The 16804-nt window shown below is 39.8% G+C and overlaps 1 protein-coding gene across 2 annotated transcripts in view; it reads right to left on the bottom strand.

The window, feature by feature from the left end:
• Positions 1-4460: 4460 nt before the first annotated feature.
• LOC126491327 (zinc finger protein 431-like) overlaps positions 4461-16804 on the bottom strand; it is a 34201-nt gene continuing 21857 nt past the window's right edge. Inside the window, exons 1-4 of one of the 2 annotated variants that reach the window (XM_050126890.1) lie at positions 15546-16217; positions 11166-11292; positions 10930-10990; positions 4461-9799 (exon numbers count right to left, since the gene is read on the bottom strand). In XM_050126890.1, the coding sequence (XP_049982847.1) occupies positions 8464-9799; positions 10930-10990; positions 11166-11292; positions 15546-15593 (1572 nt within the window). In that variant the 5' untranslated portion in view covers positions 15594-16217 and the 3' untranslated portion in view covers positions 4461-8463. Of the gene's footprint in view, positions 9800-10929; positions 10991-11165; positions 11293-15545; positions 16218-16804 lie in introns of those variants that run through there. The other variant, XM_050126889.1, reaches the window with a different exon arrangement.

The following is a 16804-nucleotide window of genomic DNA, read 5'->3' as shown; positions in this document are numbered from 1 at the left end:
TTGAGGTCTTTAATCCATTTGGACTTGAGTTTTGTGCATGGTGATAGATATGGGTCTATTTTCATTCTTCTACAGGTTGACAACCAGTTCTGCCAGCACCATTTGTTGAAGATGCTCTCTTTCTTCCATTGTATACTTTTAGCACCTTTATCAAAAATCAGGTGGTCATAGGTTTGTGGGTTAAAATCCGGGTCTTCTACTCAATTCCATTGATCGACTTCTCTGTTTTTATGCCAATACCAAGCTGTTTTCAATACTGAAGCTCTGTAATAGAGTTTGAAGTCAGGGATGATAATGCCTCCAGAAGTTCCTTTATTGTATAAGATTGTTTTGGCTATCCTGGGTTTTTTGTTTTTCCATATAAAGTTGATTATTGTCCTCTCAAGATCTGTGAAGAATTTTGATGGGATTTTAATGGGGATTGCACTGAATCTATAAATTGCCCTTCGTAGAATTGCCATTTTAACTATGTTGATCCTCCCAATCTAAGAGCAAGGGAGATCCTTCCATTTTCTGGTATCCTCCTCAATTTCTTTCTTCAAAGACTTAAAGTTCTTGTCTGTTGGTAAGAGAAAAACCCAGAGTTTCTGGAGTTTCTGTATCATGTCAAGAACCATGATATAGGACAAAAAGAAATATGAGTTTAGAAAACATCTTTGCTTTTCTTCATATCTATCATACTTTTCATTGAATATATATATATATATGTCTATATGATTAATGTTTAAGTTTTTCACAATGAACAATGAGTTTTTCCTGAAGTGACATTTGAAGTTTCCAGGAAGAAGGTGGGGCCCCATAACAACAACTCCACCTGGTTGATATGACGTCATGATACTGATAGTGCTACTACAAGACCCGTTTTGGGTACCAGCTGCACAAGACGATCCCAACTTGGTTAACTGAAATGGTGCACATCTTTCACAACATTCTGGCCAGACCTGCACAAAATACTCAGAGACTATTTGCAATTTTAAAAGACATTGATCTTGAAATTTAACCATCATTTTACTTTCACAGGATCCCCCAGAAGAACGTCGCCCCCATGACAGCTGGAAGTAATTTTAGAGGACAACGTCCCCTCTCCCAGTAAAGTTTGTCCGTGGGTTTAGGGACATCATTTAGGGGTTGATTATAATTAGTATATGGTTGAGGGTTGGGGGAGGAATTTTATAAGCTCAGGGATCATTTCGGGAAAAAAAAGAGGGATGATGGGATAATATATTTGTAATTGTGAGTTACTGTTTTTAGACAAATATATTGGTATCGATTCTTGTATATTGATACAAAGTTAAATTATATTGACTATTGTATGCATGCAGGCTTCTACCTCTGTTTAAAACATTTTTATGTATTGATATATATATAGTATATATTTACCATATTGCAGTGTACATTTCTACCTCTGATTAAGATACTTATATAATGTTTGTATATTGATATATATTTACCATATTGCAATGTATATTTGTACAGTGTTTATATTTGGAGGTCATTATCCTCATTTGTTACACAGTTGTTTATTGTCTTAGTCTTTAAGTTAGATAGATATTGAGAATTATATAGATTAATAGTCATCTAAGTTTGTCATTTATAATTAGACTAATCAGGTTCTTTAGATATATAGAGATTATACTCAGTATAGATAGATAATCTTCAACCTCTTTGAAGAGCTGTAGAATATGGCCTTTAATATAACTCAGAGTTTCATGATAGTGAGACACAATTGCTCCTGGCAACACCGCTCTATTCCCGAGAGAATGTTGAGCACCAAAGACACTCCACCTGGAGCCTTTCTTTTTGGCAGAACTGGCCTTGGGGCAAAGAAATGCCCATACCTCAACAACTGACAGAGATACAGAGCGTGCATCAATAAATAAAACAGGACTGTCATATCCTGCCAAGACAGGGTAAGATAGTTTTGAAAAGTTGCTTGCCTTTGAAAATGGTATGTCAGTTATGTTAGGCCTTAGCCAAAGTTGGTTGCTTCAACGCTGGCTTCCTTGGTTTGTGGTTTTCCTTCTAGTATTTTCTGTAAGGCTGAGTTTGTGGCTATGTATTGTTTAAATCTGTTTTTGTCCTGGAATATCTTATTTTTTCCATCAATGGTGAATGCAAGCTTTCCTGGGTATAGTAGTCTGGGCTTGCATCCATGGTATCTTAGTTTCTGTAGCACATCTATCCAAGACCTTCTGGCTTTCATGGTTTCCACTGAGAAGTCAGGTGTAATTCTGATAGGTTTCCCTTTATATGTTACTTGACCTTTTCCCCTTGCAGCTTAATATTCGTTCTTTATTCTGTATATTTTGTGTTTTGATTATTATATGGCAAGGGGATGCTTTTTTCTTATCCACTCTATTTGGTGTTCTGTATGCTTCTTGTACCTTCATAGAATATCCTACTTTAGAAATATCATTCTTTAGGAAAGTTTTCTTCTTTAATTTTGTTGAATATATTTTCTGGGCCTTGAGCTGTAATTCTCCTTTTTTTATTTAATTAAAAATTTCCACCTTCTCCCCTCCTCGCATTTCCCTCCCGCTCCCCTCATCCCCCTACCCCTTCCTCTCCAGTCCAAAGAGCAGCGGGGGTTCTCTGCCCTGTGGGAAGTCCAAGGTCCTCCCCACTCCATCCAGGACTAGGAAGGTGAGCATCCAAACAGACTAGGCTCCCACAAAGTCATTACATGCAGTAGGATCAAAACCCAGTGCCATTGTCCTTGGCTTCTCAGTCAGCCCTCCTTGTCTCTTCTCCTACCCCTATTATTCTTAGGCTTGTTTTTTTGGGTATCCCAGATTTCCTGGATGTTTTATGTTAAGAATTTGTTGGTTTGCTGTTTTCTTTGATCAGTGTGTTTATTTTCTCTATGGTATCTTCAGTATCTGATATTCTTTCTTCTATCTCTTGTATTCTGTTGGTTATACTTGTCTTTGAAGTTTCTGTTAGTTTCCCCAGATTTTCCATATCCTGCCATCTATTCGTTTGTGTTTTCTTCATTGCCTTCATTTCAGTTTTCAAGTCTTGAACTGTTTCTATTCCCTGTTTGATTGCTTTTTCTAGGTTTTCTTGGGTATCTTTGAGGGATTTATTAATTTCTTCTAACTTTTTGTTAGTCTTCTCATCCATTTCTTTAAAGGAGTTTTTCATATCCTGTTTAATGGTCTCTAACACTTTCATGATGTTACGTTTAAAGTCGATTTCTTCTACTTCTGGATTAGAATGTTCAAATCTTCCTGTTGTATGTTCGCTGAAATCTGGTGTTATCATGTTGCTTTTCAGATTGTTGGAGGAATTCTTACATTGGTGCCTGACTATCTCTTCAAATGCTGTTAGGAGAGTCTTGGCTGCTTGGTCCGATCTTTGCTGTGGCTAATTGTGTACTTGGGGTTTTTCTTGGTCTGCCCTTTCTTAGATCCCTTGAGTTGGCTCTCAGATCCTCTCCACCCTAAAGTAGGCTGTGGTGGTGGGCCTAAGGACCCTACAGATGGAGAGAAGTACTTGAGGGACAAGCTGGGATGGGATAAGTAGAGAAAGGCAGTAGCCGGGGAGAAGCCCCACTGAATGGCCAGAATGTTTAGGGGATTGGAGGGTGCCTATGCTCCATTCCTGGGGCATCCCACCGGCCAGTCGGGAACTCATTTACCCCTCCAGACGGAACTTCTGGTGCAGGAGCAGGGCCCACTTGCTGGCCAGGGACCTCACAGACAAAAGGGTGGGCTGTCATTGCGTTGGGTTGGGTTACTCAGTCTAGGGGTTTGTAACCCACCCTGCAATCAGTTATTCCAGGGTCACGGAGGGGTGCTACCTGGAAGGGAATGAGCTAAGACAGAAGAAGGAGGCCAAGCAGATTTGTCAAAGCCTCCGTTTATTAGGGACGGGTTACAGTTTATATATGGTAAGGAATGGGGGGCAGGGCAAGGGATCTCGCCGCGTGGTCCCGGTCACATAGGCCAGGTTACATTCGGACGGGTAGGCCAGAAGTCACAAGTTGCCACACCTGGTTCCCTGGATAGCTGGAATGTGAGGCAGGTTCCGCTAACAGATAAGTTAATTGGGTGGGGGGCAGATTCTGTCAATAGAACATAATTATGGGTGTGAGGTTCTCTGCAGACTCCCTAGGGTGATGGTTCCTGTAATTTTAGGGGGGAAATGGCTCCTGACAGTGGGCTTGCTAGGTGCAGGGTCAGTAGAACAAAGACACTCCTGCAGCAGTTGCACTCATCACTTCGTCTCCAGACCCTCAACCCCAAAGCAGGCTGAGTTGGGGGATCCTATGACCCCGCAGATGGAAAAGGGTGCTTGGGGGCAACCTGGGATGGGATAAGTAGAAAAAGATTGCTTCCTGGTATTTAAATAAGCAATGGACCACTGAGAGGTTGGGCACCACATTCTATACATTACAACAGAAAAGTACTTATCAGTACGTGAAAACATAACAGAAAGTGAACAAAAGACAAAGCATATGAGGATCACAATAACTTTTATTAAATCAATTGACCACACCAAAAAACCACACTTTTAATATCCACCTCAAATATTTCAAAATAGAAACCATCAGTCTTGAGTAAACATGGTAAATTAATTACTTACTTCAAGGCTACAATGAAAAAGAGATGAAACAGGATTTTTTTTTTCTTGAAAGTGAAGACAACTGTGATGTCTTTACAAAATCATTTTCACAAATAGGGTTTTTCTCTTCTGTGAGTTCTTACACATTTCCTGATATCAAGATGATATGTACAAGGCTAGAGATTGGCAGAGCAGTTATGACAAGTTCCCTCCCAGGACCAAGGCCAGATTTTTGACAACTACCTGTAGACAGAGGCTGCTTGTTCATTTCTCGGCTACCCAGACCCAAATAATCACATAGAAACTACATTAATTACAATATTCATTGCTTGGCCTATCAACTCAGGCTCATTATAAACTAACTCTTACGTCTTAAATTAACAGATTTCTATAATCTGTGTATCATCATGAGGCTGTAGTCTACCAGAAAGTTTCAGCATGTATCTCCCTGACTTCACCTACTCTCTCTATATATATCTTGTCCAGCCTGGTTATATCCTGCCCTGTCATACGCCAAAGCAGTTTTATTAATGAACCAATAAAAGCAACACATATAAAGAAGGACATCACATATCAACTACCTGTGTAATTCCTGCTACAAGAAGATCCTAGAATCTAACCTTCTTGGAAACTAGCATTAAAATGCATACCCCCACACAAAGATACAATGACATTGCATAATTAAAATTAAATGAAACCCTTAAAGAAATTGTCGCTCATGAATTTTTTTGAGTAAACATTCATGCATATAACATAGGTGTTTAGGCACTTAAACACTTACTTATAGGTTTTCCTCATCTTTAATTGGTTCTAAGCATATCAGCTTGAAGTCAGAGAAATTGATCCTTCACAGTTGGCTGTATCATGTAGGAAGATTTAAATAATAAAACTGTGCTGGAAGAATAGGACTGAGAGTTTCCATCCACACACCATCTCTATCTCCCACTCTCTGCTTCATGCTGAAGGCTGCTTTAGCTGCTAAGCCTGACACTTGGAGCCCTGCCACTTGCATGGTGATCTTGTATCACTCTGGAACCATGGGAAAATTAAACTCTTTCCTAAGGTGGCTTGGACATTATGTTTATCACAGCAACAGAAAAGGCACTATTACACACCCATAAGTTATTTCATGTAGCTGAAGCATGAAGTCTAAAAGGGTTAACTTACTTAAATCCACAGAGCTTTTGTCACATGAGTTTGCAGATAAAAACAAAATAAAGAGAGATGTCATAATGCTTGAACAGATTGTTGACATTTGTCAGATCTTTTTTTCTCCATAACAAATAATCTTGTGTAATTGAATCTAAGTGTGCTGGCTAATGGTATTGCCAAATCCTTTATAGTCAGATTCCCACAGGTATGAGTTCTTTCAGGTTCTCAAAGATTACTGTGATATACAAAGGCTTTAACAGACCAATTACACACTAAAAGTTCTACTCATATTTAGACCACCATGAAGTGCCAAAATTTTGCCACACATTTATAGGGTTTTTCTTCTGTGATACAATTTTGTCTCAGGATTTTGAAGGGTGTTGATAGAAGCAAAGGCTTTATCACCTTTATTATATTTGTAGTTTCTCCCCAGTGTGTGTTCTTTTATGTCTTTGGAGACTTCTGAGATGTGCAAAGGCTTTATCACATAGCTTACATTTATAAGGTTTCTCTCCAGTACATCTTTTACATATCCTGAGACTACTTTGACATGCAAAGGGTTTACCATATTCACTGCATTCCTAAGGTTTCTCTCCACTGTGTGTTCTTTTTTTTTTATTTATTCATGGGCTATATCATCTAGGAATTTAGATCCCAATCTGATTTATTCATATGGAAAAATTAGCACTAGTACGGGAAAATACATATGAAGTCATAGAAACCAAGAGCAAAAAGCTCTCATAAGCTATTACATAATTTCCTGCAAACATGCTTTCCCCAACAAATAAAATTATAACACAAGGGAGAGAAAATAGCAATTTGCTTGGGGGGGGGGATTCTTTCTACCAGACAAAACATTAAATATTTCCCGAAGAATTACTTTTGCAGATGTGTCTAATCAAGCAGTGTGGATACATGTGACCTCTGCAATAATTAACCGTGACCCCCGAGCAGATAAACGTCACAAAAACATAAGGTGGTCTGGGCAAAGGGTGGGGCACTTGAATGTTTTCTAGCAGCGATCTCTAATTTGCCTATCATTGCAGAAGGCGGGAGCAAACACAAAAGGGACGACTCTGGTCAGGCCACAGCTACTGAGGAGGGAAGCCACATTCAGCGCTGGCCTGACTTGCTGCCTAATGAGGAGCAATTAATTCATTGCATTGTATTCTGAAATGCCTAAGACTCCATTCACATCAAAGAAAAAATTTTTCAAGGCTTTTACACATTGTTCATTTTCAAATGTACAGGGCTATGTTTAGCTCTGTGTCATTGTCCGCAGTGGTTCTTTTCTTCTAATGCAGGCCCCTGGCTTCACAAAGAACCGCAGATGAGGAGCTGGGTAGGTGAGCCTTGAGACGGTCCTAAGAATCGAGGATGCGGGACAGCTGCGGTCTGGAGCTCGGTCCTGTGTCTGGGAGCTGGCAGCTGAGCTCTGGAGTGGGAGCTGGCCTTCACTGCGCATCTTCGCCAGCTGGAGAGACCCATGCACAGCACCAAGTCACCGGGACCCTTCTGCATAGCTTTGCAAAGAACTTGCTTTGGCACCAGACAGGCTAAAGATTAGGGTCAGATCTGTAACCCCAAACAGGTCACAAAGTTTTTCTGAGCCCTTTCTGCCTCCTTGCTAAAGTAAGAGCAAGGGCAGCCAGGATCAGACAAGATGGCAACCCACTGGCTCACCATCCAGGCTTCCCCTACCATGACCTGCTGCTCAGGAGCTCTGGTCTTCAGTGCACAATCTTGGTTGCCAGCGTTATTCTAGAGTGTTCTCTGATATACCTTGGCGGTAGCTTAGCAAGAGATTTCTCAATTTAGATAAAAACATAAAAACAGAGCTGCTTCAGTTTACCCTAAAAAAAAAAAATCTTTGAATCTTGTTCAGCCTGCATAGAGAGGCAAACAGATTCAATGCTGGACTCCCTCACAAAGGCAGTCCTGCATTGCCATATTCCTGGCGGAGATTCTAATTCCACCCCACATCAGCTACTGTGCCTCTGAGACCAAAAGATTCATGTAATGAATGCAAGAGAACCTGAAGACTGGACCCTGAAGGAAGCCAGCATGGTTTCTCAAACCCGAGATATGGCTTGAAGGATGTAGGTTCCCATCAAGGCTTGGGACCTTGTGTTTTGTTCAGGTCCCACTCCCCGTGTGGCCCAGGGACCACAGGGAGTGCCACACGGCTGTCTCCCCTAGAGTACGCCTTATTGATAACACTAACTGGATGCAGCAGGCTGTACTTGAGTGATGCTCCAAAAAGTTCTTGAATTTGAAAGAATAAAATCAATTATTTGAACTTTAAGTTATTTGCTTATTAGAAGGAATGGTGGACCGGAAAGAAAGGTCTGTTCGAAGATCAAATCACAAAGGGCCCCAGGGCAGAAATGAAGGACTCAGCAGAGTTCGCATAGCTAATAATTCAGTCGCTGGATAGATCAGAGGCACAGGAAGCTTGGATGAGGCACTGGTGGGAGCTTTTCTTCATTGCATGCCACAGCCGGACACAAAACAAATCTGCCCAAGACAGACTCCTGCCTCGGTGAGGACAGAGCAAGGCCTCCTTTCCTCTTCCTATTTCCTCATGCTGGGCAATCACTTAAACACAAACGTGAGGTGAAAAGGCTGCCTCCGTCCATCTCCCTTGGCCGCAATGCATAATAAATTCCAGGGTCTCTGCCTTGATAGTTCTGGGCTTCTTGGGTGTAGAAGGAGACTCAGAACAAAAGGCACTGTGTTGGAACTTTAGCTGGAATGAAAATCACGAGATTTCCTTCCGGCAAGAACCTGAATGTGACTAGACACCTGCTTCCTGGTCCTTGTCTTCCCTGTCCTGAGTTTGATGTATCTGGCTATCAATTGATTTCTACCATACACTTTGTCTTCGTCTGATAAGATGATTTTCCTCCTCCCGCATGGCGGATAGATCGCCAGGGCCTCCTGAAAGCTCCGCTCGACGTCAGGGCTCCAGACCCCCTCCGCGTTGTCAATCGGCTTATCCGCCGAGTCGCTCATCCTTTCCATGTTTTCGGCAGGACTCTCGCTGCTGCTCCAGCTGCTGGGCTCAATTTTGGCGGTTGGATTTTCCAAGCCGAAGCCTGGAGCCTTTTCAAGGAAACAAACCTCGGCCGCCCGAGCTGGTGCGGCAAACTTCGGCCCCTGAGCTGCTCCAGCCGGTACTCCTCGCGGTGCTCCCGCACCGGGCCGCCCCAGGCCGGCCTCGCCGGCTCCCGGGACTGGCAGGGCTGGAAGAGAGTGTGCGAAGTGCTGGGGGGCGCCTGCGGAGGCTCGGTACGGTGAGCGGTGGGAGCAATGAGAAGAATGTGTGGAATCTCTACTGTGTGTTCTTTTATGTACTCGGAGACTACTGTGACTTCTAAAGGCTTTACCACATTCATTACAGCTGTAAGGTTTCTCTCCAGTATGTGTTCTTTTATGTATTTGGAGATTACTGTGACTGCTAAAAGCTTTACCACATTCATTACAGCTGTAAAGTTTCCCTCCACTATGTGTTCTTTTATGTTTTTGAAGATGATTGTTACTTATAAAGGCTTTACCACATTGATCACAGCTGTAAGGTTTCTCTCCACTGTGTGTTCTTTTATGTTTTTGAAGATGATTGTTACTTATAAAGGCTTTATCACATTGATTACATTTGTAGGGTTTCTCTCCAGTATGTATTCTTTTATGTACTCGCAGATAATAGTTACATGTAAAAGCTTTACCACATTGATTACATTCATAAGGTTTCTTTCCAGAATGTTTTCTTTTATGTACTTGAAGATGACTGGGACATCCAAAGGCTTTACCACATTGATTACAATTGTAAAGTTTCTCTCCACTGTGTATTTTTTTATGATTTTGGAGATGACTCTGTTGTGCAAAGGCTTTGCCACACTGACTATGTTCAAAGGATTTCTCTCCAGTAGGATGTGTAGGGGCTGCACCATATTCAGTACCTTCACAGGGTTTCTTTCCAGTATGATTCCTCTCAATCCTTTGAAGATGACTATGACATGCAAAGGCTATACAACACTGAATGAATTCAGAGGGTTTCTCTCCAGTACAAATTCTTTCATGCCTGTGGAGAAAATTGGCAAATGGAAAAGCTTTAACACATTCATTATTCTGATGAATCTCTATACTTATATACAAATTAATTTTAAAATTCAGACTAACTGTAAAGGGGAATCAGATATTAAGGTTTACACTCATGGTGTTCCCCTAAATTAAGCATTGTTTTGTGTCTTTGAAGATACCTGTGATAGTAAAAGCCTTTAAAAAAAATGGTCCATTTTTTAAATATAGTATCTTTTTTCCATGTTCATATATTTGAAGAGAACTGGAAGAACTTAGAACTTTACCATACTGTTCCATTAATAAGTTTTCCTACAGTGTGAGCCATACCACATTTCAAAATGAACCATGACAAACAGATGTATTTACACATTGCAACAGTCATGGGGATTTGCTACAATGTGAGGTTGTTGATGTATTCCCAATAAAGTTGGAAAACAAATTAATTGTAAACTTGTAAATTGTATCACATTCAACAAGCTACTCAAAGTGCAGACTACAAACTATCTTCTAATAGTCCTGGAAGAGAAACAGGTAAACCGCTCCTTTCCATATCCTTATGTGCACATGGCTTGTATGCAGAGTGACATATGAGGTATCTATTAAAAAAGAATAACAACAAAAGATTTCCACAGTGCATTCACATTTTGACTTTCTGTTCCTCATAGACATGTGGTATAGGTATTAAGATTTTTCCACAGCAACCTTGTTGACTCTCATAAACTGTCCCCCTTTGATAAATTTAGTAGTCACAAGTATATGAGGACCATGAGCCTTGCTGTGGACGATTGCTTGTTAGGTTTTGAACATATACTTATGACATCTATACCTTTTGCACTCTCTAAGTGGTATAAACCTCAATGGATCAGAACTTCTACAGTGTAGCTATCATTGGCCTGAGATTCAAATGGTGATATTTGTGAGGCATTGTTTCCTTGTCTTCTTTCTGAGAGGAATGACTTGAAAACAGAGATCACCTCCCTGACACTGAGTTATATGGTTTTGTGAGAAGTTAATAATCATGAATACACTTTAAGCTGTGCTTATTTATACCATTGATTTTCTTTAACACTTCTAGGACACACTAAAAATTTCTTTAGAGCCACATTCTTATCAGCCGTAAATGAAAATTACCTTCCATGTCTTCTAGAACTTTGACATCCTTCTTCAATAGGACGGGTTTCCCAATGGTAGCCTAAAATACAGTAGCGGGAAATGTAGGATAAATTACTGGAAACTGTACAAGATTGAAATTACTATCTTCAGGGAACCTTAACAACTTCTTCTCTTTCAATAAAAATTACAGAAGATCACCAATAACCAAGAAACAGTTCTTTTATTTTAAAATGTGAAGGAAAATTCAGTCTTACCTATAGCAGTGAGGTTCCTGTAGGTCTCCAGCATCACAGATTTGTACAGACTCTTCTGGGAAAGATCCAGCAAAGCCCACTCTTCAAAACTGAAGTCAATATGCACGTCATCATAGGTCACTGCACTCTAAAATATACCATACATGTGTACAACAGAAAGAATGATACTGAAAAGGTGTAAAGGTATACTTCTTTGACAATATATTCATATAATTTTGTTGCTCCCCACACTTTATTCCACAACATAGAAGTTCTAATATAATCTCCAAGTCACTTTAAAAAGAAACTGTATGAGAGGTTCACCTTTGCCCTTTCTGCACCCTCTGAAAAGGATATAGCCTTAAAAGAAAAATGCCTATTAACAGACATACAGCAAGACAAACAACAGATCAACAGTACTGATAACACATCAGAGTGATTGAATGAACAGTTACAAGTATAAATACATGAACAAGCTGGGTGTCTTCACTCATGCCCATAATCAAAGGGCTCAGGAAGCAGAGGTAAGTGAATTTAATTGAAGTGGATGCCAGCCTGGCATATGAAGTGAGTTTCAAGATAGCCAGAGTTATGCCGGGGCGATGGTGGCGCACGCCTTTAATCCCAGCACTCGGGAGGCAGAGGCAGGCGGATCTCTGTGAGTTCCAGACCAGCTTGGTCTATAGAGCTAGTGCCAGGACGGGCTCCAAAGCCACACAGAAACCCTGTCTCGAAANAAAAAAAAAAAAAAAAAAAAAAAAAAAAAAAAAAAAAAAAAAAAAGCCAGAGTTACGTATCAATAAGACCTGTCTCTACCACAAATATCAATCAAATAAAAAAGGTAGAAGGAACTGAGAGGTTTTTACAGAAGTTCTTACAAAGAGGAAGGTATTCACTCCAGTTCTATATTCATCTTCCAGGAACCTGAGGTGCTGCAGATTAAACTGTCACATTAATAAGATCTTACTAAAATGGAATGCAGTTACAAATGGACAGATGAAAATATTAGCAATGAAATGTTGTTATTAATAAAGAACACAGGGGAGGACAGATGGTTCAGTAGTGAAGATCTCCTGCTAGTCTTGCACATAGGTGGTTCAATTGCCAGTATTTAAATCGGGGCTCACAACTATCCATTACTCCAAGTTGCAGGGATGATGAGGCCATCTTCTGACTACTGTGAAGAGCAAGCATATGGGCAAAAAAAAAAAATCATATTTGTTCATAGGAATTCAAAATAAGCACATTAGGTAAGAGGATTGTCACACGTTTGGAATTCTGTGACTCAGAATGTCCAGGCAGTATTAATTTCATGAATATTGCCAACCTGGGAAAAAGAATGAAACCCAAATTTCAAAATTCAAGATGCAGGTGAAAAATCAGTACAACAGCATATGCTTGACATACATACAAAAACCTACGTTCCAGACCTATCAGGCAATAATATATATATTTCAAAAACCCAGGCCCACCTTTACAACCCGCATTCCAGGACCCAGAATCACTTGGATCTCTGAGTTGAAGCCAGCCTGGTCTACAGAGCTACTTTCAGAACAGCCAGTACTACATAGATAAACCTTGCCTTAAAAAACAGAAATGAAAACAAACAAACAAACAAAAAAATCAGCCTAACAAATTGCATTGAATAGCAATTGTTCAACTGTATCTCATGTTCTTTAGTGATATCATCTACAGTGATGGTGAAGTCATGAAAACAGGACACAAAGTCCAGAAAATGGCTGAGGTTATATATAAACATGCAAATCCCATCTCCAGTGAGTCCTGAAGGTTCTACAAGCATCCCAAAGATACTCACCATAAATAAATAAGTATTCAAATAAATCATCCTATCTGGGGCTTTTCATTCAATTGGCTACATTCTGACTCAGGTCACTACAGACTCTTGATAATTCCATAAAAAATGAACTTACCCTAACTTTAATGATTATCATAGCCTTCAACAGCCCCTATACCATTTAAATGTCCAAAGTCTCTTCTGACACTCAAGGCAATAGTGACATCTTGAAAAATCAGAAAACAAGTGACATCTTTCCAACATAAAATGGCACAGAATACCCATTACTATCCCAAAAGAGAAGAACAGAGACATAGTAAGGAGAGATTGGAGCAAGGCAAGACTGAAACCCAAGAGGGCAAACACCAAATCCTGTAGCTCTGTCTCAGACACATGGAGCTTCGGTTTCAAAGGGCTTAGGTGCCTCATTTTTCCCTGCAACTTATCATACATCTCTCCATGGAATATGTCTCATAGCTTAGATATTTCAACATCTTGTGCTCTCAAAATGCAACCCAGGCTTCGATCTCACAGCTTCAGGCCATGAACTCACAACACTGCATCTCAGACTCTGCCAAATATAGACACACGCAACAGTGTTAAACTAAAACCACACACCATCAGCTCCTAACCTGAAATTTCCAGAACCAGCACAACATGGCAGATCCTGCCAAGACCAGCTTCTTAATTAGGATGGAACCTGTCTCACTTGGACCACAGTTGCAGCAGGCTAAGTACAAAGCTGCTTTCTGCAACTCGGAATCACTCTGCCTAATCTTTCCATTAATCAATGGAGTATCAGTTTTAGGACACCTTGCTATTTTCCACTGAAGAACAAGGGCCTCCTCTTTAAAGGTGAAAATCTCCTTGAAAATTCCTGCCTGCTTCAGCACTTGAGGGCCATCTGAAACTACCTTATCATAATCACTTATTTCTGTCCCACTTGCTGACTTTTTAACTGTGGACCTGAAGAAGCAAGCCATCACTAATAATCATCCAACAGACTTAACATTCCATCTAAGAAAGCAGGCCATTACTTTTTAATGCTACCTCCTCACTCAGTTTCTCAGGGCATGGGCAAAACAGGAGAGATTTCTGGTCAATAGATCACACAAATGGTCTCTAACTTAATCTTTGAGTCTATTTCCAACTGAAATTCTATGACCTCGACTTCCACTGTCTGTATTACTCTCAACACTCCAGGTTCTACAAGAAGAGACAGTTAAGCTCTGTGTACAGCTTTGCAGGTATTTTCTAATCTAAAGTATGGAAATCTTCCACATTCTTCCAAAAGACAGTATTATCAGGTTCTGACCAGCAGCAACAATATCACTTTTGGTGGCACATTTTTTTTTGTTGTGGTTGTTGTTCTAACATGATTCTCTGTTGCTTGATTAAATCCTTTAGCCAAAAGAACCTCAGGTAATGAATGGTTTTTTTTTCTTGTTGTTGTTTTTGTTTTTCTGATTCTGTCATTTTGGAAGCTTATGATAAAATACTCAAGCTAGCAACTGAAGATAAAAAGCATGACAGACAATCTTTCTTGGCTTTTTCTCTTGCATCGTCATTGTCTCATATTTAACTAGCTCTTATCCATCTGAGGCCCACTTGAGAAGGGATATTCCTCAGTGGAAGAACCGTCCCACATTAATCATCGACCAACAATCTCTCACAAATGTAGGAGTTTATTGTTATTATGAATAAAGCTGTTAGAAAAATGGTTACGCAAGTGTACTTGTAGTAAGATGGAGGAACATTTTTTGGGTATATGACTAATAGTGGTATAGCTGCGTCTAAGTAGACAGATTATCTGAAGAACTGCTATATTGATTTCCATAGTGGCTATGCAACTTTATATTCCCACCAGGAAGTAAGGAGAGTTGCCCATGAGCTGTCATTTGCTCAATTGATCCCAACCATTCTGACAGGTATAAGATGAAATCTCAAAGTAGTTTTGATTTCCTTTTCCTTGATGGTGAAGAATGTTGAACATTTCTTTAAGTGTTTACTAGCCATTGTAGAATCTTCTGTTGTGAATTCTGTTTCAATTGGGCACACATATAACAACACACTTTTAATATCTACCACAAATACTGCAAAATAGAAATCACGATGCTGTAATCTTAACCATCAGTCTTGAGTGAACATGGTCAATTATTTACTTACTTGAAGGCTACAATGAAAAAGAGATGAAACAGGAATTTTTTTTGAAAGTGAAGACAACTGTGATGTCTAGTCTTACAAAATCATTTCCATAAATAGGGTTTTTCTCTTTTCTGAGTTCTTCCATATTTCCTGGTATCAAGATGATATTAAAAGCATAAATATTTACAGGGCTAGAGATATGGCAGAGCAGATATGAGAAGTTCATTCCCAGAACCAAGGTCAGGTTTTTGACAACTACCTGTAATTCCTGCTACAAGAGAATCCTAGGGTCTAACTTTCTTGGGTACCAGCATGCACATGCATATATCCACACAAAGACACAATAACATCACATAATTAAAATTAAACCAAATCTTTAAACAAATTTTCACTCATGTTTTATCTTGTCGAAGCATTCATGCCTGTAACACAGGTGGTGAGTCATTTAAAGGCTTACTTACAGGGTTTTTCTTCATCTTGAATTGGTTCATGCAACAGAAAGCAAGCATGTCAGCTTGAAGTCAGAGAAATTAATCCTTCACAGTTGGCTGTATCATGTGGGAAGACTTAAACAATGCTGCTGGGCTGAAGAAACGTGTCCCGGGGGCAGGCCTGAGACTTTCCATCCACACACCATCTCTACTTCCCACTCTCTGCTTCATGCTGAAGGCTGCTTAGCCTGACACTTGGAGCCCTGCCACTTGCATGGTGATCTTGTATCACTCTGGACCCATGGGAAAATTAAACTCTTTCCTAAGGTGGCTTGGATATTACGGTTCATCACAGCAACAGAAAAGGGACTATTACACATCCATGGAGTTTTATACATGGATGAGTTATTTCATGTAAGTGAAGTAAAGTGTAAAATCTGAAAGGGTTACCTTATTTTTTAAATTCACCGGGATTTCGTCCATTTGAATTTGGTGGTACAAATGGAATAAAGAGAGACATCAAATGTTTGAACAGATTGTTGACACGTCAGATTTTTTTCCCCTTCAATCTTGTGTAACTGGATTTAGGTATGTTGGCTAAAGATCTTACCAAATCCTTTCATTTCAGATTGCCTTCGGTGTGAGTTTTTTGAGGTTCTCAAAAACTACTCTGATATGCAAAGGTCTTAACATATCAAGGTTTACTCTTGTATTAATATTATGAAGTGCAAAACTTTTCCACACTCACTACATTTATAGGGCTTTTCTGCAGTATAACTTTTTCTCATGATTTTGGACAACAGCTGATATATGCAAAGGTTTTATCACACTGATTACATTTGTAGGGTTTCTCTCCAATGTGTTCTTTTATGTATTCGAAGATGACTGTGATGTGCAAAGGCTGCCAAACATTGATTACATTTGTAAGGTGTCTCTCCAGTATGTATTTTTTTATGAATGTGGAGACTACCTTGATGTGCAAAGGTTTTCCCACATTGATTACATTGATAAGGTTTTTCTCCAGTATGTTTTCTTTTATGAATTTGAAGCTGACCATTACTTGTAAAAGCTTTGCCACATTGATGACATTCGTAGGGTTTCTCTCCAGTATGTCTCCTTGTATGTATTTGGAGATTAGTTTGTTGTGCAAAGGCTTTACCACATTGATTACATTTGTAGGGTTTCTCTCCAGTATGCGTTCTTTTATGTACTTGAAGATGATTGTGACGTGAATATGCTTTACCACATTGATCACATTCATAGGGTTTCTCTCTAGTATGTGTTCTTTT

Source organism: Alexandromys fortis, unplaced genomic scaffold (genome assembly GCF_014885135.2).
Source record: "Alexandromys fortis isolate MF-2015 unplaced genomic scaffold, M_Fortis_MF-2015_v1.1 scaffold_261, whole genome shotgun sequence".
NCBI lineage: Eukaryota > Metazoa > Chordata > Mammalia > Rodentia > Cricetidae > Alexandromys > Alexandromys fortis.
The sequence above is the reverse complement of the archived record's forward strand: the minus strand, read 5'-3'. Positions and strand labels throughout refer to the sequence as shown.